At 45.7% G+C, this 26,731-nt stretch overlaps 1 protein-coding gene across 12 annotated transcripts in view; it reads right to left on the reverse strand.

The window, feature by feature from the left end:
* Positions 1–16,659: 16,659 nt before the first annotated feature.
* Positions 16,660–26,731, reverse strand: part of ATXN2 (ataxin 2) — a 182,842-nt gene continuing 172,770 nt past the window's right edge. For all 12 annotated transcript variants that reach the window (XM_073564973.1, XM_073564778.1, XM_073564585.1 and 9 more), the window contains 4 exons: positions 25,522–25,667; positions 24,937–25,161; positions 17,399–17,564; positions 16,660–17,296 (listed from right to left, as the gene is read on the reverse strand). In XM_073564973.1, the coding sequence (XP_073421074.1) occupies positions 17,268–17,296; positions 17,399–17,564; positions 24,937–25,161; positions 25,522–25,667 (566 nt within the window). In that variant the 3' untranslated portion in view covers positions 16,660–17,267. The remainder of the gene's footprint in view (positions 17,297–17,398; positions 17,565–24,936; positions 25,162–25,521; positions 25,668–26,731) is intronic.

Here is a 26,731-nt window from a genome sequence, read left to right on the forward strand (position 1 = left end):
CAGCACATGTGAAAAAGACTTGGGTATACTAATAGATCACAGACTGAATATGAGTCAACAGTGTGATACAGCAGAAAAAAAGGCAAATGCAATTCTAGGATGTATTAACAGAAGCATACAGTCTAGATCACGTGAAGTCATTATTTCCCTCTACTCCTCTCTGGTCAGACCTCATCTGGAATATTGTGTCCAGTTTTGGGCACCACATTTTAAAAAAAGACATCAACAAACTGGAGCAAGTTCAGAAAAGAGCAACCAGAATGGTGACCGGTCTGCAAACCCTGTCTTATGAGGAAAGGTTGCAGGATTTGGGAATGTTTAGTTTGCAAAAGAGAAGACTGAGAGACTTAATAGCTGTCTACAAATATCTCAAGGGCTGTCACATTGTAGAAGGATCAACTTTATTCTCATTTGCACAAGGAAAGACTAGAAGCAATGGGATGAAACTGAATGGGAAGAGACACAAATTAGATATTAGAAAAAACTTTTTGACAGAGTGATCAATGAGTGGAACAGGCTGCCATGAGAAGTGATGAGTTCTCCTTCAATGGAAGTCTTCAAACAGAGGCTGGACAGACATCTGACTGGGATGATTTAGCGAATCCTGCTTTGAGCAGGGGAAGGGGTTGGACAAGATGGCCCAGGAGGTCCCTTCCAACTCTACGATTCTATGATACCATCTACAATTACATTGTTTCCATTTTACTCCATATCGTCAAGGATTTCACAATATTATTTACCTAACCTGTAACATGTAATATGCACTTCTTGACCTTCTCGTTAAATGTTGTCAAAAAATCATTTTAACCGCGTTTTTACATGACTTTAATAGAATCATAGAATCGTAGCGTTGGAAGGGACCTCCTGGGTCATCTGGTCCAACCCCCTGCTCAAAGCAGGATTCACTAAATCATCCCAGATGTCTGTCTAGCTTCTGTTTGAAGATTTCCATTGAAGAACTCACTGCCTCTCGTGGCAGCCTGTTTCACTCATTTAGCACCCTCACTGTCAAAAAGTTTTTTCTATTATCTAATCTGTGTCTCATCCCTCGCCGTCTTTTTTGCAAGCTAAATATTCCCAAATCCTGTAACCGTTCCTCAAAGGACATGGTTTGCAGACCGGTCACCATCCTGGACGCTCTTCTCTGAACTTGCTTCAGTTTGTTGATGTCTTTTTTAAAATATGGTGCCCAAAATTGTACACAGTATTCCTGATGAAGTATGACCAAAGAGGAGTAGAGGGCAATAATGACTTCATGTGATCTAGACTGTATACTTCTGTTAAAACATCCCAAAAATGTATTTGCTTTTTTTGCTGCATGTTCAGTCTGTGAACTATTAGTATACCCAAGTTTTTTTCACATGTTCTGTTGCTTAGCCCTATTCCTCCCATTCTGAATATGCTTTTTTTTTTTCATTTTTATTGCCCAGATGTAGTACTTTGCATTTTTCCGTTAAAAACCATTCTGTTAGTTGCTGCCCACCGCTCCAGTTTATTTATATCTTTTTGGATCCTCTCTTTTCTCCTAGCTTTGTGTCATCAGCAAATTTAATCAGTTTACCCTTAATTCCTTCATCTAAATCATTGATAAAGATGTTGAACAATACAGGGCCCAGGACAGAACCCTGTGGTACCCCACTTGAGACATTCTTCCTACTGGATGTGCAGCCATTTACGACCACTCTTTGGGTCCGATCACTAAGCCAGTTATGAATCCACCTAATAGTAGCCTTGTCCATTTTATACTTAGAGTATCTCACACCATCCTTATTGAAAAAATAACTGTCAAATGCTTTGCTGAAGTCAAGATATACTATATATACAGCATTTCCCTGATACACCCAGTCAGTGATTCTACCATAGAAGGAAATTAAGTTAGTCTGACATGACTTATTAGTTACAAACTCATGCTGACTTTGATGAATCACTTCATTCTTATCCAGGTACTTACATACATGTTGCTTAATAATTTGTTCAAAGATCTTTACTGGTATAGAAGTCAGATTCACCGGCCTATAGTCCCTAGGTCTTATAAGTTATAAACCTAGCACTCAACTTTAGGATATTCAGAAGAATATTTATTGTAGTACGTAAAAAAAGTTTCAGTCAAATTTTGACCTTCAGTTATGGTGTGATCCGTCCCACTGCCTGTTGTAGTATGCTTATAGAGGCCAGTAGATGTGGCAACATATGCTGTTTACTGGGGAGATCCGTCCCACAGCCTTGTGTCAGCCAGTAGATGGGGCAGGACGTGTCTCCAGACGCAGTATCCACAGCATACGTGCATATATTGCCTCATCTACTGGCCTCTATAAGCATACAACAGGCAGTGGGACGGAACACACCATAACTGAATGTCAAAATTTGACCAAAACGTTTTTTTACGTACTGCAATAAATATTCTTCTGAATATCCTAAAGTTGAGTGCTAGGTTTATAGCATATAACTACTTGGTTTGGGAACCTAACCTTTAGCACCATTACTTAAGTTGTGCTCACGGTGTTTTTCCCTTATAGTCCCTAGGTCCACTTTCTTCCCCTTTTTCAACATAGGGACAACATTTGCTCTTCTCCAGTCTCCTGGGACTTCTCCTGTTCTCCAAGAATTTTCAAACGTTATGGAGTGGTTCAAAAATTTCTTCTGCTATCTCCTTCAGTACTCTGGGGTGTAATTCATCTGGACCTGGAGACTTGAATTTAGTTACGTTAGCTAAGTATTCCCTCATTATCTTTGTTTATAGATAGCCTGGATTCTTCTATTCCTTTAAGGCCGGGATCACACATGCGAGGAATACGCTCCTGAGTGCCGTGTAGTAACATGCGAAACTCGGCCTTAGTCCTCACATGTGTGATCCCGGCCTAAGACTGACAGCCAGCCACAATGTAAAGCCAGTGTTAGTCAGGGCCAGGGGCGGGTTACAGCGGCCACTCTGTATACATGCCTGACTGCAGTTATCGTGTGTGATAATGTGCCTATGCCGACACCTGCACCAAAGGAGAGTACAGATATTATTTTACTTGGTGGAAACAGTGATTGAGAAGCAATTGTCTGAATAGTGGAGAACACCTTTAAGACGTTAAGTTTTAAATCTTCTACATGTTTAAGATTTTTCTTTAGCCCTCAAGAGTCTTCCCATGCCTCTACTTGAACATCTTCTACAATTAAACCTAAAGTTGGTTTCTTGCAAAGTTCTGCTCCTTAATTCCCACTCTGGAAGGTAATAAGAGCAGTAAAAGCTTCCACTTTTTTAAAGGGACTGTGTCAGCACAAAATGACTGTTCAAACCAAACAAATGCTCAGTGCATCATGGCAGGGACAATCATTTATATACACCTTCACATCTGATAGTTTTCAGCTACACCCCCCTTTCTGGCTCTATAAAGCCGGAACTGTCAATGAAAGAGGGGGGTGGGTGTGTGGAGATTGAGGGAAACTAAACAGGGAGGAAGGTGTACATAAATTACTGACCCTATTATGAAGCACAGACTGCCTGTACTTCGTTTGAACAGTCATTCTGTAATGACAGAGACCATTTAATACCATTCAGAGTAGAGCATATAATATTTAGGAGGGAAGAAAATTAATTCACAAACACTTCTTATATCCTTTTCTGGTGAAGTGATTTTATTCATACCAGTTAGAGATACACTACACGTTTTGATCACTTTTTTTTGGTAGGGAGGTGGTGACAAAACAACCCTGCAATTCAGGTGTTTTGCTTTTTTTTCTGTGTCATTTATCATAGGCGTTAATTATTTTGATAGGACTTTTATGAACGTTAACCTACCAAGCTAATAGGTCTATTTTTTCCCTTTATTTTTAAGTGTGTGTGTTTTAAGACTTGAACCTGCAATCGTTTGCTTATAGTATTCACCACAATACCATAGTATTGCAGTATATATTGAACATTATGTTCTCTTATGGAGCTCAGCCCCAAAGAAGTACTTAACAGGGTCTTCAGCCCAGCTCACTGGTTCTCTGATCAAATCTCAAGGGGCCAAAGGAAGCTGGTGCGCTGACGAGGGTTTAATTTAATGACCATTGCCAGCTCTGGCCACGGCTATTAGATGCAGATAGTGGCTATTTAATGAAGCAGGCATCAGCCATGGGTAGAAAGAGCTCCTCCTGAGCCTTTTCCACGACGTTCATTCATATCCTAAGAGGGAAGGGCTGAAAATGTTCTACTCCAAAAAAAAAAAAGGTTAGCAAAGGTTAGGTTGTTGATTTTATGCACCAATGTGACTGAATGAAAACCTGAATTCAATAATAAAAGATTTGCGACCTAATACTTCTGTCCCCATAATGTAGCAGTAAAATAAAAACTATCCCACAGGAAATCAGACATTGCCATAAATGGGGGAAAAATAATTAAGAGTTCACAATGTATCAAGCCAGATGTTGCAGTTCTAGCAACTATTACTTCTGGAGATAATTAATGAAGACGCTTAAATACACTGCTCTAAAAAAATAAAGGGAACACAAACAAGGCAGCGGTCCTGCTGCTGGGTTGTTGCCCTCCTACAGCCCCCTCCACATCTCCTGGCAGCGCCTCCTGCCTCTGGACACTACGCTGACAGACACAGCAAACCTTGCCACAGCTCGTATTGATGTGCCATCCTGGATGAGCTGCACTACCTGAGCCACTTGTGTGGGTTGTAGAGTCCATCTCATGCTACGAGGGTGAAAGCACAACTAACATTCAAAAGTGACAAAACATCAGCCAGAAAGCATTGGTACTGAGATGTGGTCTGTGGTCCCCACCTGCAGAACCACTCCTTTATTGAGGGTGTCTTGATAATTGCAAATAATTTCCATCTGTTTATTGCAATTGCACAACGGCATGTGAAATTGATTGTCAATCAGTGTTGCTTCCTAAGTGGACAGTTTGATTTCACAGAAGTTTGATTTATTATTATTATTATTATTTATTGTTATAGCGCCATTTATTCCATGGCGCTTTACATGTGAGGGGGGTATACATAAAAACAAGTACAATAATCTTAAACAATACAAGTCATAACTGGTACAGGAGGAGAGAGGACCCTGCCCGCGAGGGCTCACAATCTTCAAGGGATGGGTGATAATACAGTAGGCGAGGGTAGAGCTGGTCGTGCAGCGGTTTGGTCGATCGGTGGTTACTGCAGGTTATAGGCTTGTCGGAAGAGGTGGGTCTTCAGGCTCTTTTTGAAGGTTTGGATGGTAGGTGAGAGTCTATGTTGTGGTAGAGAGTTCCAGAGTAGGGGTGATGCGCGAGAGAAATCTTGTATGCGATTGTGGGAAGAGGAGATAAGAGGGGAGTAGAGAAGGAGATCTTGTGAGGATCGGAGGTTGCGTGCAGGAAAGTACCGGGAGACGAGGTCACAGATGTATGGAGGAGACAAGTTGTGGATGGCTTTGTATGTCATGGTTAGGGTTTTGTAATGGAGTCTCTGGGCAATTGGGAGCCAGTGAAGGGATTGACAGAGGGGAGAAGCTGGGGAATAGCGGGGGGACAGGTGGATTAGTCGGGCAGCAGAGTTTAGAATAGATTGGAGGGGTGCGAGAGTGTTTGAGGGGAGGCCGCAGAGCATGAGGTTGCAGTAGTCAAGGCGAGAGATGATGAGGGCATGGACTAGGGTTTTTGCAGATTCTTGGGTGAGGAATGAACGGATGCGTGAAATATTTTTGAGTTGAAGTCGGCAGGAAGTGGAAAGGGTTTGGATATGTGGTTTGAAGGAGAGATCAGCATCAAGGATTACTCCGAGGCAGCGAGCTTGTGGGACTGGGGAGAGTGGGCAGTCATTTACTGTAATTGATAGGTTCGTAGGGGGGGTCACGTGAGATGGGGGAAAGATGATGAATTCTGTTTTGTCCATGTTGAGTTTCAGATATCTAGTGGAGAAGAAGGATGAAATAGTGGACAGACATTGAGGGATTCTGGTTAGTAGGGAGGTGATATCTGGTCCAGAGATGTAGATCTGTGTGTCATCAGCATAAAGATGATACTGAAAGCCATGAGATTCTATGAGCTGTCCCAGGCCAAAGGTGTAAATAGAGAACAGCAGGGGCCCTAGGACTGAACCTTGTGGGACTCCGACAGATAGGGGGCGAGGTGAGGAGGTGGTGTGTGAGTGGGAGACGCTGATTTACTTGGAATTATATTCTGTGGTTTAAGTGTTCACTTTATTTTTTGAGCAGTGTATATTTTGATTGATCCATTTATTGTTTAAGCTCGAGCCACTTTTTTTTTTTTTTGAGCAGCAGTATAAAATACATAGAGGGAAGGGGGCATAGCCAACCATGTTTGACCTTAAATTGTACTGAATATCTACACAACCTTATAACTGGAGAATTTTGTTTTCAAGTGCAAAAATAGTTCAAAAAGTGTGCCAAATTCACTACGATGGGCTCAAAAGCCATACTTAATAAATCCCAAGTGTGCACACTTTTCACATTCCTCACATACACATTCTTTCTATAATCAATTTATTAAATTACCCATTATATCAATTATTCTATCAATTTCTCATTAAATAAATCTCTACTTTAAGTGGATACAGCCAACTAGAGGTGATCAGTGAGCAGGTTTTTGCTACCCCATCCAGAGACCCCGATTTCCGCAGTGTTCACTGTCTTTGCCATTACTTTCCAAAATCACAGTATAATATACAGTGGGTACAGTGGCCCTGCCCTAAACCTAATTGAGCATGTCTGGAGAGACCTGAAAATGTCTGTCCACCAACGTTATTGCAATGTAGCGGTGGCTAAAAAAAAAGTAATTCTGGCGTTTTTAAATTTTTTCTCGTTACGCCGTTTACCGATCGGGTTGTTTTATTTTATATTGATCGATCGGGCGATTCTGAACGCGGCAATACCAAATCTGTAGGCTTGCTGCTTTTTTTTTTTTTATTATTTATTTTGAATGGGGCGAAAAGAGGGCGATTTGAAATTTTATATTTTTAAAATATTTAACCCCTTAACCCCCAAGGGTGGTTTGCACGTTAATGACCGGGCCAATTTTTACAATCCTGACCACTGTAAACAACTATTTGGGCGCATAGAGCTCGGAAGGGAATCAGCGCCATTGGACACCATGTCGCGTTTGGAAAGCCCCTGATGTGCCAAAACAGTGGAAACCCCCACAAATGACCCCATTTTGGAAACTAAACTCCCCCAAGGAACTTATCTAGATGTGTAGTGAGCACTTTGAACCATCAAGTGCTTCACAGAAGTTTATAACGCCCGGGCGTGAAAATAAAAAAAAATCATTTTTTCCACAAAAATGATCTTTTAGTCCTCAATTTTTTTTTTATTTTAACAAGGGTAACAGGAGAAATTGTACCCCAAAAGTTCTTGTCCAATTTGTCCTGAGTACGCCGATATCCCATATATGGGAGAAAACTACTGTATGGGGCTCGAAAGGGAAGTAGTGATGATTTTAAATGCAGACTTTGATGGAATGGTCTGTGGGTTTCATGTTGCCTTTGGAGAGCCCCTGATGTGCCTAAGCTGTGGAAACCCCTCCCCCCACAAGTGACCCCATTTTGGAAACTAGACCCCCAAGGAACTTATTTAGATGTGTGGTGAGCACTTTGAACCTCCAAGTGCTTCACAGAAGTTTATAACGTAGAGCCATAAAAATAATTTTTTTCCACAAAAGTGATATTTTTGCCCCCAATTTTTTATTTTCCCAAGGGTAACAGGAGAAATTGGACCCCAAAATTTGTTGTGCAATTTGTCCTTAGTAGGCTGATACCCCATAAGTGGGGGTAAACCACTGTTTGGGCGCATGGCAGAGCATGGAAGGGAAAGGAGCACCGTTTGACTTTTTGAACGTAGAGAATTGGCTGGAATTGAGATCAGACGCCATGTTGCATTTGGAGAGCCCCTGATGTGCCCAAACAGTGGAAACCCCCCAATTCTAACTTCAACCCTAATCCCAACACACCCCTAACCCTAATCTCAGTCCTAACCCTAGCCATAACCCTAAGAGTAAGTGCACACTTTGCGGATTCTGCTGCTGATCAGCAGCGGATTTGGCCCTGCAGATCCGCAGCAGTTTCTGCTGCATTGTACAGTATCTTTATATTCAATGGCAGATGAAAACGCAGTGCACATGCTGCAGATTTTTCAGCGCGGATTTGCTGCGGTTTTAAATCCTCAGCATGTCACTTTGTGCAGAATCCGCAGCAGTTTGACACCTGCTCCATTACCATTTAATCCGCAGGTAAAACGCAGATCATTTGACCTGCGGATTTAGCCAAATCTGCACGGAAAAATCCGCAGTAGAATCCGCATCGTGTGCACACAGCCTTACCCTATAGCCCTAATGGGAAAATGGAAATACTTTTTTTTTAAATTTTATTATTTTTCCCTAACTAAGGGGGTGATAATGGGGGGGTTTGATTTACTATTTATAGCGGGTTTTTATGTTTGGCAGCTGTCACACGCGAAGACGCTTTCTATGCTGGTTTTTGTTCATTCTGCGTCCCAAAAATCGGATTAAAAAGCGATCAAAAAATTTCACGTGCCCGAAAATGGTACCAATCAAAACGGCGACTCGTCCTGCAAAAAATAAGACCTCACATGACTCTGTGGGACAAAATATGGAAAAACTATAGCTCTCAAAATGTGGTGATGCAAAAACTTTTTTTTTTTTACAATAGAAAGCGTCTTAGCGTGTGACAGCTGCCAAACAAAAACCCGCTATAAATAGTAAATCAAACCCCCCGTTATCACCCCCTTAGTTAGGGAAAAATAACAAAACTTAAAAAAAAGTATTTACATTTTCCCATTAGGGTTAGGGCTAGGGTTGGGATTAGGGTTGGAGTTAGAATTGGGAGGTTTCCACTGTTTAGGCACATCAGGGGCTCTCCAAACGCGACATGACACCCGCAGACCACTCCATCAAAGTCTGCATTCCAAAACGTCACGACTTCCCTTCCGAGCCCCGATGTGTGCCCCATACAGTATTCTCACATATGGGGTATCAACGTACTCAGGACAAATTGGACAACTTTTGGGGTCCAATTTCTCCTGTTACCCTTGGAAAAATAAAAAAAAATGGGGGCTAAACTAAACGATCATGTTTGTTGAACAAATATTTTTTTTATTTTCACACCCAGGCGTTATAAACTTCTGTGAAGAACTTGGGGGTTCAAAGTGCTCACCACACATCAAGTTCCTCGGGGGGGTCTAGTTTCCAAAATGCGGTCACTTGTGGGGGGTTTTCACTGTTCAGGCACATAAGGGGCTCTCCAAACACGACATGGAGTCCGATCTAAATTCCAGACAATTTTGAGTTGAAAAAGTCAAACGGCGCTCCTTCCCTTCCAAGCTCTGCCATGCGCCCAAACAGTGGTTTAACCCCACATATGGGGTATCAGCGGACTCAGGACAAACTGCACAATAACTTTTACTGTCCAATTTCTCCTGTTACCCTTGGTAAAATAAAAAAAAATTGGACCTGAAGTAATTTTTTGTGAAAAAAAAAGTTAAAATGTTAATTTTTTTTTTTTTTTTTTTTTACACATTCAAAAATTTCTTCTGAAGCACCGGACGGGTTAATAAACTTCTTGAATCTGGTTTTGAGCACCTTGAGGGGTACAGTTTTTAGAATGGTGTCACTTTTGGGTATTTTCTATCATATAAACCCCTCAAAGTGACTTCAAATGTGATGTGGTCCCTAAAAAAAATAAAATGGTGTTGTAAAAATGAGAAATCGATGGTCAACTTTTAACCCTTGTAACTTCCTAACAAAAAAAAATTTGGTTCCAAAATTGTCTGATGTAAAAGTAAACATGTAGGAAATATTACTTAAGTATTTTGTGTGCCATATCTCTGTGATTTAAGGGCATAAAAATTCAAAGTTGGAAAATTGCAAAATTTATGCCAAATTTCCGTTTTTTTCACAAATAAAAGCAAGTTATATGAATTAAATTTTACCACTAACATGAAGTACAATATGTCACGAAAAAAAGTCAAAATCAACAGGATCAATGGAAGCGTTAGAGATATTTCCTCATAAAGGGACAGTGGTCAGAGTTGCAAAATAGGGATTTTTGTGTACTCACCGTAAAATCTTTTTCACTGAGCCAATCAATGGGGGACACAGGACCATGGGTGTTATGCTGCTGCCACTAGGACACTAAGTGAACACAGAGAAAATTAACTCCTCTGCAGTATACACCCTCTCGCTGGCTGAGATTTGCCCAGTTCGGTGAAAAAGCAGGTGTAGTAAAAACCAATGAACAATAAACTGTCAAAACCTAAGAACGATAGAACAAGCAAATAGGCTAACAGGGTGGGTGCTGTGTCCCCCAATAATTGGCTCGAAAAGGATTTTACGGTGAGTACACAAAAATCCCTACTTCTTCTATGCCTCATTGGGGGACACAGGACCATGGGACGTCCTAAAGCAGTCCCTGGGTGGGGAGCAACACAACTGCTAATACCCCATGTACCACTGGCTTACAGCTGTGGCCTGCCAAGAGCTGCATCTGCAGAAGCCCGAGAATGAATGTGGTAGTGTTTTGTAAAAGTATGCAAACTGGCCAAGTCGCAGCCTTGCAGACCTGTTCTGCTGACGCCTGGTGCCGAATGGCCCAAGAGGCGCCCACTGACCGAGTAGAATGCACCTTAATCCCTGCTGGGACAGGTGTACCCGACACGGTAGAACTCCTGAATAGCCGAGAGAATCCACTTGGCTAGTGTGGCCTTTGAAGCGGCTAGACCCTTCCTATGCCCCTCTGTAAGCACGAACAGGGCATCAGACTTTCGAAAGGGAGCCGTCCGCGAGATGTACCGTCTAAGAGCCCTAACCACATCCAAAGTGTGAAGAGCCTTCTCGATACGATGGGCTGGTGCCGGACAGAATGAAGGCAAAACAATCTCCTCATTGAGATGAAAAGAGGACACAACTTTGGGCAGAAAATCCTCAGGACTGCCTTGTCCTGATGAAAAATCAGGAACGGAGATCAGGAGGACAGGGCCGCCAACTCAGAGACTCGTCTGATTGACATAATCGCCACTAGGAAAACCACCTTCCAAGAAAGAAAGGTTAGTGATACGCCCTGCAGTGGTTGAAAAGGCGCTTCCTGTAAGACTCCTAGGACCAAGTTAAGATCCCATGATTCCAATGGCCTTTTATAGGGAGGAACCACGTTGGAAACTCCCTGAATGAACGTCTTCACCTATAACCTGGTGGCAATCTTGCGTTGGAATAGAACTAACAAGGCTGAAACTTGTCCTTTGCGTGAGCTAAGCGAGAGACCCGACTCTAACCCGGATTGCAGGAATGTCAATATGGAAGGACTGGAGACCACCAGAGGAGATCGTCCATGGTCCTTGCACCACGCGAAGAAGGTTCTCCAGGTGCGATGATAGATGTCCATGGACGCGGGCTTCTTAGCACTAATCATGGTAGAGATCACTTCATGAGAATCCAGCTTGTGCTAAAATCCAGGATTCAACGACCACGCGATCAAAGACAGGGCCCTAGAATTTTGGTGGTAAATGGGGCCCTGCGAAAGTAGATCCAAGCTATCTGGTAGTCGCCAGGGAACGTTTGCGACCAGTTGAACTAGTTCCGCGTACCATGCCCAGTGCGGCCAGTCCGGCGCGACTAGGATCACTGGTACCCCCTCTGTTCCAATTTTCTTGATGACCTTTGGGAGTAAGGGAAGAGGGAGAAAATATACGGAAGTCGAAACCGATGCCACGGCAGAACCAGGGTGTCTGCTCCGATGGCGTATGGACTGCGTGATCGGGCAATGAACAGGGGAACCTTGTTGTTTAGCCTTGAGGCCATGAGGTCCCCCAGCGACAGCAAATCTCCTGAAAGACTTCCAGATGAAGAGACCACTCTCCCAAGGCGAGGCCCTTGCGACTGAGAAAGTCCGCCGCCCAATTCTCTACTCCCGGGATGTGGATTGCCGAGATGGCCGATCGGTTGGTCTCGGCCCAAAGGAGGATGTGACTCACTTAGTGCATGGCCGCCCTGCTGCGGGAACCCCCATGACGATTGATATACGCCAAAGCTGTGGAATTGTCAGATTGGATCCTGATGGGGTGACCTGCAAGGAGGTGGTGAAAACTTAGTAGTACTAGCCTGATAGCTCGTATCTCAACGATGTTAATGGGGAGATGCAACTCTTGAATGGACCAACGACCCTGTGCCGTGTGGTGGCAGAAAACCGCACCTCAGCCAAGACTGGTCACCAACGACCAACTTACTGGGAGAAAGGACTTCCCCTGGGTCAGGGAAGACTTCAGCGTTCACCACCTGAGGGTCTATCTGACCCACAGAGACAGACGGAACCGACGGTCTAGGGAGAACGGGTTCTTGTCCCAAGCCAAAAGTAGCGCATGTTGCAAAGGGCGAAGATGGAACTGTGCAAACGGAACCGCTTCTATCGCTGATACCATTTTTCCGAGAATCCCCATGCTGAAACATATGAGGAACCGGACGGGAAAAACTCCATGCTCCCTGTTGTAAGGCCAAGGTCTTTTCTGGAGGCAGAATGACCAGGATCATTCCCAAGAAGGAAATTTGCTGAGCCGGTACTGGAGAAGACTTTTCCAGCCCAGTCGAGAAAGAGTAGCCACAGTGATACCTACGGATTCCTCGCAGTCTGGAAAGGACAGGCCTTTGATGAGTAAGTTGTCCAGATACGAAAGTACCACCACTCTCCGAGCGTGAAGAACGGCCATGACAGCTGCCATGACCTTGGTGAAGACTCTGGGGTCGGTGGCGAGACCGAAAGGCAAGGCAACGAACTGGAAGTGTTCTCCGCGAACTGCGAAGCATAGGAACTGTTGATGGGAAGGAAAGATCGGGATGTGAAGATAAGAATCCTTGATGTCGATGGATGCTAGGAACTCACCTTTTTTCATGGAGGCGACGACTGAATGGAGATTCCATTCTGAACCGCTGTACCTTGACAAACTTGTTTAACAGCTTGAGGTCCAGTATGGGCCGCATCGTTCCGTCCTTCTTCGGAACCACAAATAGGTTTGAATAAAAACCCTTGAACCTTTCGTCTTGAGGGACTGGAATAATGACTCCGTCCTTTTGCAGCGCATGTAAAGCCTGAAGGAAAGCTGTTGTCCTTGTTTTGGGAGGGGAGGACCGGAAAAACCATGTCGGGGGGAGGGGAAGAAAACTCTTGTACCTGGAGGACACTAGCTCTCTGACCCACTCGTGGTGGACGACTGAGAGCCAGGCGTGACGGAATGAAAGTAAATGGCCGCCTACTTTGTCGTGTCCGCCGGATATCGCAACAAGTCATTGTGTGGAGGACCTATGGGATCTGGTTCCTTTAGGTCCAGATGCCCTCGGCCTGAATTTCCAGGCTCGGTTAGGTCTGTATGAGACCTGGGAACCTCTGTGTCCCCACGGGACCGACCTGATCCGGAAGAGGTTGTGGAGGACCAACTAGAATTGTTGCGAAAAGGCTGAAACAAAGTCATTTGTTGATTCTGAAACGGCCTCACAGGCCTTTGTTGGGGAAGGAATTTACTCTTCCCTACGGTAGCATCAGAGATGAGCTGGTCCAGTTTTTCTCCAAATAAGCGGCTAGTTTGATAAGGCAGAGGTCAACGATTTCTTGGAAGCGGAATCTGCCCACCAGTCCCTGAGCCATAGGGCCCTTCTAATGGCGACCGCATTTGCAGCTGCCTGTGCAGCGCAATTGGCCGCATCTAAAGAAGCGTTAACCACAAAGTCTCCGGCTTGAGTTATCTGAATGGCGATGCTGGCTGCCTCCGATGGAAGACTGCTATCCTGAATGGTTGTGATTAACACCTCTTCCCAAGTGGCCATAGCCTTAGCCACCCAAGTCGTGGCGAAAGATGGGAAGAGCACAGCTCCGAAAGCCTCAAAAACTGAACGATCAAGGTAGTCAATTTGCCGGTCAGTGGGGTTTTTGACTGAGGAACTGTCAGATACGGATAGGAGCGTCTTGGAAGCAAGACGTGATACAGGCGGATTCACTGAAGGGGACTGTAGCCAATCCTTCATTAGGTCAGGAGCAAAAGGATAGTTAGACTCAATAGGCTTTTGACCTGAAAACCGTTAATCTGGCCGGTCCCTATGTCTCTGGACCATGTCCTTAAACTCAGGATGATTGGCAAATACTTTGTGAACGCATTTAGTTTTCTTAAAAGAAACTACGTGTTCCGGAGCAGAAATCTCTTCCTCGTCCAACCTCAATCTTGTTGACCGATTCTATAAGAGAATCAAGCGTCTCTTGGTAATTCGGGGGATCCTGAGCTAGTGATGTGTCAGACTCGTATTCAGAGTCATGTTCTCTGCGAACGTCAGGAGAGGAAGAACAAGACATGGAACTCGCTGATGCCGAAGCGCGAGCATGATCGGGGGACGCGTCATGGGTCCATTTTCTAGAAACCTGATCATCCCTTGACCGAGTACGACCCCTGCTGGTGGACGGTTCCAGACCGTTGCCAGAGCAATGCGCGGTTGGCAAAGAGGTTCTGACTTAACGAGGAGCCCTGGAGGGAGTCTATTGCTTTGGTCAGGGACTCCATAGACCACAGCCCAGTCAGAGGGAACTAAACTCAGTGGGAACGGTGGCGGGTAGCGCCTGGGCACCTTCCGGTTGACAATTCGTGGATAATGGAGTACTGTGAGCACAGGTAAGGCTGTATTGCAAGTGGCACATGAGGTAAAAAACACGTTTTTGTTAGCTTTGTCCTTAGATAGAGACCTAGTGTAGCCGTTGAAAGCTATAGGCAGAATATGGGCAGCAGGCAGAGAGAAGATGTGGTGCTGTGCAGCTTACCCAGGTCCTGTTCTTGATGTCCTCAGGGGAAAAATTGTGGTCTCCGCGATCCCTATAAAAGCTCCTTGCAGCGTTAACCACGCAGCTAATAATTGCCCCCCCACAGCCGTCAGGAAGCAGGCTGTTTGAAAAGTTATGGCTCCCGAGAACAGAAAAATAAAAAGAATAAAAACTGTGGGGTCTGAAGCCAGACCCAAGTGCCTCCTACAGACACAGCAAGAACTGGGCAAATCTGAGACAGCAAGAGGGTGTATACTGCAGAGGAGGAGTTAATTTTCTCTGTGTTCACTTAGTGTTCTCCTAGTGGCAGCAGCAGCATAACACCCATGGTCCTGTGTCCTCCAATGAGGCGTAGGAGAAAATCGGCCCGGGCATTAACGTGCAAAGCACCCTTGGAGGTTAAGGGGTTAAGTAGCACCATCAGTTTAAAGGTGCTGTACAGATGTCAGCGATGTCCTCATTGGGGCTCACAATCTACGTTTCCTATCAGTAGGTCTTTGAACTGTGGGAGTCCAAAAAGAAAAAAAAAAAAAAAAGTGAAAGTATCAGCTCACCTTAATCCAAGGCACGGTCCATGCTCCTGTATGGCATTTTACTGAAAATCCAAAAGTGCACCTTTAGTCCAGGTACATGGATATAAAGCATAAAATCTTCTTTATGCCAGTTTCACACGTCAGTGGCTCCGGTACGTGTAGTGACAGTTTTCTCACGTACCGGAGACACATTCTAATGAATGTGTCTATGCAGATGTCAGCGTGTTTTCACGGACCGTGTGTCCGTGTGCAAAATACGCTGACATGTCCGTTTTTGTGCGTGCAACAGCACGGATCACACGGACCCATACAAGTCAATGGGTCCGTCTAAACACGTACCACACACGGATGGCGTCCGTGTGCGTTTTTAAAAGTCAAAGGGTTAACATTGAAACAAATTTTTCCAATACACGGACAGCACACGGATGGTACACACGGACATACAGATAGCACACGGATGGCCTACGTATGCACACGGACAGACGGACACGGATAGCTCTGGTACCGTTTTTTCCGGTACCGGAATTATCTGGACATGTGAAACTGCCCTTATTGAGCAAAAAAAAACAAAAACGTTGCAATAGTCATGTCATAAAATGAAGTACAGAATCCACAGCTTGGCTTATTTAAAATCTTCTTGATTGAAGAAGCCAAGCTGTGGGTTCCATACCTTTTTTTTTTATGCATTTTTGGATTTTCAGAGGAGTACGTGGAGGAAACCCACGAAACATGGAGGCACACACAAACTAGTTACAAACGATGTCCTTGGTGGGATTTGAACTCTGGACAACTGTATAAAGTTATTGCTAACCATTGAGAATGTGTTTTAATGTACACTTGCCCCTATGCTTTTTATCTTAATGCATAATAGCTGTAATGTATTGCAGAACACCTACTATGGATCTCAAATGGCATATAATCATATATTTCATTTTAATACCAATTTACAACTGGTTCTAACCCGTATTATTGTTCAATTTTACTATGCTCATCCACTGCTGCGATTCCATCCACTGGATTGCCGTCTGTTTTTGTATTCGATTCAAGACAGACTATTTACTTTGCAATTTTGGTCCCATGAACACTTTTTTGTACGATAGGCATTCTTACTATTTTGTGGAAAAGCAGCAGTTTTCACCATTAATGTAGACCCTTTAATGTTAACGGTTCCGTAGCCTGCAGATTTGCATTGGGATTCATAGAAAAAAGATTCTGCTTTACGTGGCCTTAACAATAGCGATTGTTTCATTTGTTGCAGGAGAGAAGCGGCTGAGCATTTACTCTCTATTCTTGTCCTGGAGATGTGCGAGCATGCACTTCCCTTAAATTATAAATCACAAAGTCAGTTTTCAGTTTTTAAAACTTTTTTAATTTTTATTTTTTTTTTGTAAGTTTTTATTTTATATTATCTACAAAGTAAAAGTTTTTTTTCCTTAACTTAAAAGTTACTCCACTGTTGCAAGACAGTGGTCACATCAAACCTGATTCATAAATAATAATCCATCAGTTTGATGATCAGAATCTTACTGAATCGGTTTCAAGTTTAGACATAAAAAGGGATATTAGAGTCTTGATTTTTCGTTCTTAAGGTGAAGATAGCAGCAAGAATCACTCGTGTTATTTCCTTCGCTAGCTGATGAGTTCATAACTTAGAAGGGACTTTAAAAATAAATAACTTCCAGTTATCCGCAAGCAAAGGTGGGGCTTTAGGAGGACCAATGCAGCGTACGGTCAGCCTGCAAGCTCCTACATGCCTCTACTCCTTTCGACTCTTTCCCACTGCAAGGTGATCAGTTAGCATTCCTATTGGAGGTTAGCAGAAATCAGGGTGTTTTTTTTTTCTTTAAACAAAAATGAGAAATTCTAGATGTCACAACTTCCACTGGAAGGAAGAAGGTGGTGAGAATTTTTGGCCTACAAAAGGGTTCCAGCCTTTTTCACAGAAGCACCAAGTTCAGAGCTGTTGTTGGTGATGTGCTTGCACTAAAAGATAAATAAAAAGGAAAGTTGTTAAGGTTTTCGGTATAAACAAAACATGTTACATGAAAAAAAAAAAATCTGCTGACATGCTGAACCAAGGCTCACCTGGAGGATGTGTCATGTAGGGAAAGTGTGCAGTTGTAGAAACAGGAATGGGCTGTAAAGCACTCTGTGCAAGTGCAGCTTGAGGACCACCTGGAGGCTGTGCAGTCATCAGCATCATGGGATGACCAGTTGGATGGGAAGGAACCATTCCTGACTGAACATGAGCCTTAACAGTAAATAATGGAAAGTCAGATATGTTAGAATATTTCCACTAAAGATTGAGAAATGCTTTTTGTTTGTACATCAGTTGTCAAGACAGAAGAGCTGCAGACAGTCCATGGATGGGAAAGTTCTAACGGGGCCCCGTGTAATCATCTATGGGTATCACACATATCAGAGGCCAAGAAACCTCACTGTCACTTCAGAAAGGGATCTAGGTTAGACAGGACAATGAAAGGTACTGGTCTATATGTATACAGTGCATACTGAGAGACCAAGGGGGTTAGGTAGGAAGCCTTGAAGAGGAACTTGCACCCATAAGAAAAGGAAAGGATATAAAAGAAGGACTTTGGGTTCTTACCGTAAAATCTCTTTCTTGGAGCCTTCATTGGGGGACACAGATTACCATGGGTGTATGCTGCTGTTGCTAGGAGGCTGACACTACGCAAAACAAGAAACTTATCTCCTCCCCGGCAGTATACACCCACCGACAGGCATGAAGTACCTCAGTTGGTGAGAAAGCAGTAGGAGAAGCAACCAAAAAAAACTATCAACATATGTACCAACCTAACAAGGGACTCGAAGACCCAACACGGTGCAACTTAAACAGGGAGGGTGCTGTGTCCCCCAATGAAGGCTCCAAGAAAGAGATTTTACGGTAAGAACCCAAAATCCCTCTTTCTTTATCGCCTTATTGGGGGACACAGATTACCATGGGACGTTCCAAAGCAGTCCCGTGGGTGGGAACAGGCATAAAGGAACGAAAGCAGGAAGGGCTTGGGTCGGCCGATGTGCGACCGCCGTCTGCAGAACTTTCCTACCAAGAGCTGCATCAGACGAGGCCTGGGTATGAACCCTGTAGAACCTCACAAAGGTGTGCAAAGACGACCAGGTCGCGGCTCTGCAAAGTTGTAAGGCCGAAGCCTGGTGTCGCACAGCCCAAGAAGCCCCTACAGCCCGGGTGGAGTGGGCTCTCACTCCCGGAGGAGGCCGTTTTTCCTGAAGTCGGTAGGCTTCCAGAATGGTAGAATGAATCCAACGAGCAATTGTGGATTTGGATGCCAGGAGCCCTTTCCGGCGACCTTCAGAGATGACAAGCAGGGAATCGGATTGGCGAAAAGAAGCAGTCCTGGCAAGGTAGACACGCAAGGCTCTCACTACATCCAGTTTGTGGAGCAACTTTTCCAGAGGATGAGCAGGCGCAGGACAAAACAAGGGAAGGACGATATCCTCGTTAGTGTGAAACGGGGATACCACTTTTGGAAGGAAGGAAGTAACTGGCCTGAGAACGACCTTATCCTGGTGGAGGATTAGGTACGGGGAACGACAGGATAAAGCCGCCAGCTCAGAAACTCTCCTGATGGATGTAATGGCGATTAGGAAAGCCACCTTCCATGAGAGAAGGGACACAGGAATGTCCTGGACAGGTTCGAACGGCGCCTTTTGGAGAACGCCAAGAACGAGATTGAGATCCCATGGATCTATCGTAGAATGATGGGGAGGGGCCACATGGGCGACTCCTTGGAGAAAAGTCTTCACCTGCGGTAAGGAGGCCAGATCCTTCTGGAAGAGGATCGCCAGAGCAGATACCTGGCCCTTGAGGGTACTGAGGGACAGGCCCGCATCCAAACCGGACTGGAGGAAGCCAAGTATAGATGGAATGGAGAATGACAACGGAAAAACATCATTATCATCGCACCAACGGAAAAAAACCTTCTAGTACCTATGGTAAATGCGGGAGGAGGCTGGCTTCCTAGCTCTGATCATGGTTTGAATGACCCGGCTGGAAAACCCTGATTCTCTCAGAATCGCGGCCTCAATGGCCATGCCGTTAAACTCAGAGACTGAGAATTCTGGTGGTAAAGGGGGCCTAGTGAGAAGATCTGGACGGTCTGGAAGCCTCCAGGGGACGTCCGCGAGCATGTTCACCAACTCCGCATACCAAGGTCGTCTAAGCCAGTCTGGAGCCACCAGAATTACTGGGATGCCCTCTGATTTTATCGTTTTGACCACCCTTGGGATCAGGGCAAGGGGATGAAACAGGTAAGGCAGTTGGAACTGGGACCACGGAATTACCAGGGCGTCGCAACCGACGGCTAGAGGATCCCTGGACCTGGCTACAAAGTGAGGAACTTTGTTGTTCATCCGAGATGCCATGAGATCGACGTCCGGGGTGCCCCAACGCTGGCATGTCTGATTGAAGACTCTGGGATGAAGGGACCATTCGCCTGACGCTAGACCCTGGCAACTTAAGAAGTCGGCTGCCCAATTTTCCACCCCTGGAACGTGAACGACGGATATCGCCGGAACGTGACGCCCTGCCCAACGCAGAATCTTTGCCACTTCTAATATTACCTGCCTGCTGTGAGTCCCGCCCTGGTGGTTTATGTACGCCACGGCCGTGGCATTGTCTGATTGAATCTGGACTAGTTTGCCTACGAGGAGAGGCTGCCAACGAAGGAGAGCAAGGAAGATTGCTCTGATCCAGCGCGTTCCAGCGCCCTCGGGCAGTTTTCCGTTGGAAAACTGCCCCCCATCCCTATCCTAGGAGGCTGGCATCTGTGATGACCTGCCACTGAGGCGGACGAAAGGACCTTCCCTGGAGAACTGACGCCGGCAATGTCCACCAAGTCAGCGATTGTCTGACTCTGAGCGGAAGGAGAATGGGACGGTCCAGAGAAAACGAGGTCTTGTCCCAGACTGAAAAGAACAGCTGAAGAGGACGAGTGTGAAATTGTGCGAAAGGCACTGCTTCCATGGAATCTATCATCTTCCCCAGGACCCTCATGCAGGACCGAAGGATAATAGTCCTCGAGCGTTTTAGGGATCGGATTCCCTTGCAAAGGGCTGAAAATTTTTCCTTCTGTAGAAACACCCGGGCTAGATTCGTGTTGAATTCCATGCCAAAAAAGGTCAGATGCTGGGTAGGGTGAAGGATGGACTTCTCTTTGTTGACTATCCATCCGAGGCAGCTGAGAGCATCCAGGGGTATCTGAAGACTTTGAAGACAGTTTTGGCGAGACGAGCCCTTGATCAGGAGATTGTCCAGATAAGGGATGATGAGAATCCCCCTGGATCGAAGTATGGCCATGACTGTCGCCATCACCTTCGTAAAGACTTGGGGAGCGGAGGCTAGGCCGAAGGGAAGGACCGTAAACTGATAGTGATTGTCCTGAATCGCAAAGCGGAGATATCTCTGATGTTGCAAACAAATAAATAGGGATGTGGAGGTAGGCATCCTGTATGTCCACAGAGCAGAGGAACTCTCCGGGTTTCATCGAGGCTATTACCGAGCGCATGGACATTTTGAAGTGGAGGATCCTCACGTGGCGGTTGAGCAACTTGAGGTCCAAAATTGGACAAAGGGAGCCGTCTTTTTTCGGGACTACGAAGAGATTCGAGTAGAACCCTGAAAGCCGTTCGTTTGAATGAACGGGAACGATAACCCCGGCGGAAAGAAGGGAGGAGATGGCCTGAAGGAACCCTGGAGTCTTTGACCGCTGTCTTGGGGGTCGAGACAGGAATAATCGACTGTTTGGAGGGGGGGGGGGGAGAAAATTCGATTTTGTATCCGGATGTGATGACTTCCCTGACCCAAGCGTCGTCGACGACAGACAGCCATGCGTCTCTGAAAGAGGAAAGTCTGCCTCCCACCCTGGAAGAAATTCCAGGTGGGGGTGACCCGTCACTTAGAAGAAAATCTGCCGGACCAGGCGCCTGAAGGGTTGACCTCTTGCCCTCCAGCGGGGGGCGGGTTTATATGATGGTTTTCTCCGGTCTCTGGAAGCAGAGGGCCGGTCCTGCTGGGATGAACCTTCCGTGGAAGAGAAGGGGCGAAAGGACCTAAACGGCTGAGAGGCTTTTCTGTTGAAAAACCTTCTAGGCCGGGACTGAGGAAGGGAGGTACTTTTACCACCAGTGGCATCCGAAATTATCTGATCCAGCTTGGCGCCAAAGAGTCTTGAAATGCCAGGTTGGTGAGCGACTTCTTAGAAGTGGTGTCCGCACTCCACGACTTCAACCAAAGGATGCGGCGTATGGCTACTATGCTTCTGTTAGCTCTTGCTACGCACCTGGACGCATCCAAGGATGCGGCCAAAGATATTTACCCGCATGATTACTTTGGTCCGCTAGATCTGCTAGCTCGTCCTGCGGAGCGGCCGCTAAGATGCCCTTGCGAAGAATTTTCGCCCAAGCTGAAATGACACTTGCTACCCAGGCGGAAGCGAAAATAGGACAGAGGCGCCGGATGCATCAAAAATTGACTTCGCCAGCGATTCTATTTGCCTGTCCGTTGGATCTTTAAGCGATGCTCCGTCTGGAAGGGATAGAACCGTTTTAGAGGAGAGACGGGAAACTGGTGGATCCACTTCGGGAGCCTTGGTCCATTTTGTGAGGAGGTCTGCATCAAAGGGATATAGCACATCTAAGTACTTGCGGCCTGAGAAACGTTTCTCAGGGTGTTCCCAGTGCCTGGATAACGAAGTGTCGAACTCCTTGTAATTAGGAAAGATTCGAGAGGGAGGTTTTACTCGCTTAAAGGGAACGGAGCATTCCTGAAGTGGTGCCTTATCGTCCTTTATTTTAAGAGTTTGAAAAATAGCTGATATGAGACTATCAACCATGTCCTGAGTTTTAGACATGTTGTCTGCCTCTGATTCGGATCCCGATTGGGAATCATCGTCTGACCTAAGGTCGTCTACCGATGAAGGAGACGAGGAACGCAGCCTGGGAGAGGCGGAAGGACCTTGTGAGCTGGAAGAAGAGCCTGACAGAGCCCGCTTCCTAGAACCTCTACCTGGTCTGTCCGTCTGAAGGTCGCGGTCAGGTGCAGGCGACTCACCGAGAGAGGTGGTCGGCGCACAGGTGGCTGAAGATAGCTGAGGTATCCGTTCTAAGACCTGGACCAGGGACTGAGAAACTTTAGTCAGGTCAGAGACCGACTGAGACATTGCAACAGCCCACTCAGGGGGAGGTAGAGTGCTCTCATTTTGGGCTTCGGAATGCTCCTGAGGGGTAGACATAGTGGAAGGGCTGCAGGACGGACAGAAGGGAGACGACTGACCTGACGCCCACTTCTTTTTACACCGCACGCAGGCGTAGTGAATAGGTGTGGGTCTAGCACAGAGAGCCCTTGCAGGGTTGCTCATATGTGGGAAAAAAAGCAGCAGTATGTCCGCATGTAACTGAGAGGGAGCTGCCGAGGGGAGCTAATTGGAGCCTCAGGACAAAAGCAGCAGAGTCTACCGAGGTTCAGATGCGTAGTCGGGCGCCGCTGTGTCCCCCAAGCAGAGAACCGATCAAGAGAGAGAGAACGATATCCCAGGAAGTCAGGATGACGCTAGCGGTGGGCGGGGCTTAGCCGCCGAGCTGTATGATTGGAAGAGAAAAGCGGGGGGCGCGGCTGAGTGGAGACTGCCGGCGCGGAATAGAAGAAGCCCCGTGATAGGTTAATAAAGGCGCGAAAAGAATGCGCGCTCAGGAAAGAGGAAGCTTTCAAAATGAAAGTGAAAGTAAAAAAGGCGTGGTTACCACCCGGGACCTTATGCCGACAGCGCCACCGGGACCGCAAAGCCGCAGGGGTACTGGAGGAAACAGGGCAAAGCACAGCCTGGGAAATCACTGCGGAACCTCCCCAGAGGTGAGCGATAGGAAGAGAGGGCGCGCGCCTGCATAACAAAGAGGCGGGAATTTCAAAACCAGGGACAGTGCAGAGGCTAAGCGCCGGCCCCGATAACCTCCATTGAGTGCAAGGCGGGAATTTCAAACCAGGGGCCGATGTACTAGCAACAGAGGCGTCCTGTATTAAGGCTGCAGGGCTGGAGTGTTCACCAACTCCGGGTCAGTTTGGTCACTTTTTTTTTAATGCGGGGCTGGGGGGGGGACATTCAGACCTCTTACCAGACGTCCCTGAAGAGGATTACCGCAGGGGCCCACGTACAGAGAGCAGGCCGCTGGAAGGGGGGATCCTCTGTACCCGCACCATGTCCACACGGTGCAGAAGACGGCGCCAACCTCTTGCTAGAAGGGAAAAGTCACCTCTGGCGACCGCCGTCTTCCTCTCAGCCCTGTCCCAGGAGAGGGGTGAGGATGGGAATCGGCGAGGACCGGCTACCTGTCGCCAGCCCATAGCACCCGAGGGTGATAGGGGAAAAGGTCCTGCCTGCGGAACCTGAGCGTTGCGATGTGGGTAACACCACATTGCTCGCTCAGCAGCCTGATATGGGAAAGCAGGATGAATTTACACCGTTTCCCAATGCTGAAATCTGAAAAATAAATGAGAAAACATTAGTACACACAACAAACCCTAAAAGGAAATCATTAAATGCGGATCTGGGGAGATCCCGGTCCGCCTCCTACAGACACTAAGCACAAACTGAGGTACTTCGTGCCTGTCGGTGGGTGTATACTGCTGGGGAGGAGCTAAGTTTCTTGTTTTGCATAGTGTCAGCCTCCTAGCAGTAGCAGCATACACCCATGGTAATCTGTGTCCCCCCCAATAAGGCGATAAAGAAAAAGGTATCAGACATATTGCTTATCCCCTAGCCTATCCTCAATTAAAAAACTAACAACTGCAATCATAGTAGCATTATTTACAATTAAAAAAAATATATGTTTTTTAAACTTCCTTCTCACCCCCCCAATAGGGGTGGTCTTTGTTGTCCTTTCTCACTTTCGGATCCTCTATCAGAGGTCTGGGAGTTTGAGGGTTCTGCGCAGGATCTTCGTTGTTCCCAGTATTGCACTTTTCTGGACAGAGCTCAGATGTTGCTCCTGGGATCTGTTGTAGCCATTCTTCCAACCTAGGGGTCACTGCTCCAAGTGCTCCTATAATCACTGGAATTACTGTTGCCTTCACCTTCCACATATTCTCCAGTTCTCCTTTGAGGCCCTGGTATTTCTCCAGCTTCTCATATTCCTTCTTTCTGATGTTGCTGTCACTTGGCACTGCCACATCTATTATCATTGCTGTCTTCTGATCCTTGTCTACTATCACAATGTCTGGTTGGTTAGCCAACACCTGCTTATCCGTCTGGATCTTGAAATCCCACAGGATTTTAGCCCTTTCATTCTCCATCACTTTTTCTGGGGTCTCCCACCTGGACTTAGGGGGACTTAGCCCATGTGCTCTGCAGATGTTCCTGTACACAATTCCCGCTACTTGGTGGTGGCGTTTGGTATATGCTGTTCCTTTGCTTTAATGCCAAAGAAAACCAGAAACAAGAATAAAATTCTAGTATAAGCTGTACAAAGTTATGCGTGTAACCTGCACACCTAGGATCTCTACATGCCTGGTCATGAAATCTATAGGCAATTCCTAGTGCTTACAGGTTATCTAGCAGACCCCCGTGCATTGTACACTGAATATTGTTACGTACCTGTTGCACATGAGCCATATGAGGTGGATTGGTATAGGCAGGCTGGACATGTGAAGGGTGAATTGTGAAAACTGTCTGCTGCGTTGGGAAGCTGTTCTGTGGGGACTGCGCATTAGAGCCAGGGGTCATAGAAGGCGGTGTGGGAGCGAGCCCCGTGTGGTAGATCGCAGACTGTTGTTGCTGATTAGCAAGGTGCAAAGCCTGGGCTGTCTGGTGTTGGTGGTGCTATGTAAAAAGGGGGAAAGCATTTGCATTAATCATCCCAACATAGAATTAAATCAAAATAATAAAAATGCACTTAAATAGGTCCTGGGTAAAGAATGTAATTTCTAATGTTACATAGCAAAAAAGGAGACAAGTAGCAAGCTGCACTTTTTATTACTACAGGAAAATGGATGACATGAAGAAAAATGCAGTTATTTCTGGCAAAAAAATCTACATTCTGATCCACTTTACATTTTAGTTGAAATATTGAAATCATTCAATCATTAACCATCATGAACAGAGATCTTCCTAGATGCGAATTTCATTAATATTGCAAGACAACATAAGGCTAAACAGGCTTCACATTATGAGGTCTTTTACCTGAACTGGGCTTGGTGCTGGATGACTGCCTCCATGCTGAGACTGTTGCTGGCCTGTTGGGGTGGCTGAAGGCTGAGGATGAGGGGGGTGAGGATGTAATGCAGGATTGGGGTGTGCGTACTGCTGTGCTAGTGAGCTAGTTGAAACTGGAAGGGAGAAGGGAAAAAAAGAACTTACTATTATAAGACTGTATTCCGGTTCTGCATGAGCTGTTTTATTAGTGTAGAAAAGGATCACAATAAAACAATGCAAGAAAAGATCTTATTAAACTACTGGCCCTTCTATTGGCACCATGACAAGTCCAGATAAGTCAAAAACAGGCCTTAAAGGGAATCTGTCACCAGGTGTAATGTACAATTAGGTCCATATATATTTGGACAGAGACAACATTTTTCTAATTTTGGTTCTAGACATTACCACAATGAATTTTAAACAAAACAATTCAGATGCAGTTGAAGTTCAGACTTTCAGCTTTCATTTGAGGGTATCCACATTAAAATTGGATGAAGGGTTTAGGAGTTTCAGCTCCTTAACATGTGCCACCCTGTTTTTAAAGGGACCAAAAGTAATTGGACAGATTAAATAATTGTAAATAAAATGTTCATTTCTAGTACTTCGTTGAAAACCCTTTGTTGGCAATGACTGCCTGAAGTCTTGAACTCATGGACATCACCAGACGCTGTGTTTCCTCCTTTTTGATGCTCTGCCAGGCCTTCACTGCGGTGGTTTTCAGTTGCTGTTTGTTTGTGGGCCTGTCTGTCTGAAGTTTAGTCTTTAACAAGTGAAATGCATGCTAAATTGGGTTGAGATCAGGTGACTGACTTGACCATTCAAGAATATTCCGCTTCTTTGCTTTAATAAACTCCTGGGTTGCTTTGGCTTTATGTTTTGGGTCATTGTCCATCTGTAGTATTGAACGACGACCAAACAGTTTGGCTGCATTTGGCTGGATCTGAGCACATAGTATGGCTCTGAATACCTCAGAATTCATTCGGCTGCTTCTGTCCTGTGTCACATCATCAATAAACACTAGTGACCCAGTGCCACTGGCAGCCATGCATGCCCAAGCCATCACACTGCCTCCGCCGTGTTTTACAGATGATGTGGTATGCTTTGGATCATGAGCTGTACCACGCCTTCACCATACTTTTCTCTTTCCATCATTCTGGTAGAGGTTGATCTTGGTTTCACCTGTCCAAAGAATGTTCTT

Source organism: Dendrobates tinctorius, unplaced genomic scaffold (assembly GCF_039654945.1).
Source record: "Dendrobates tinctorius isolate UK_male_01 unplaced genomic scaffold, ASM3965494v1 ptg000003l, whole genome shotgun sequence".
Classification (NCBI taxonomy): domain Eukaryota; kingdom Metazoa; phylum Chordata; class Amphibia; order Anura; family Dendrobatidae; genus Dendrobates; species Dendrobates tinctorius.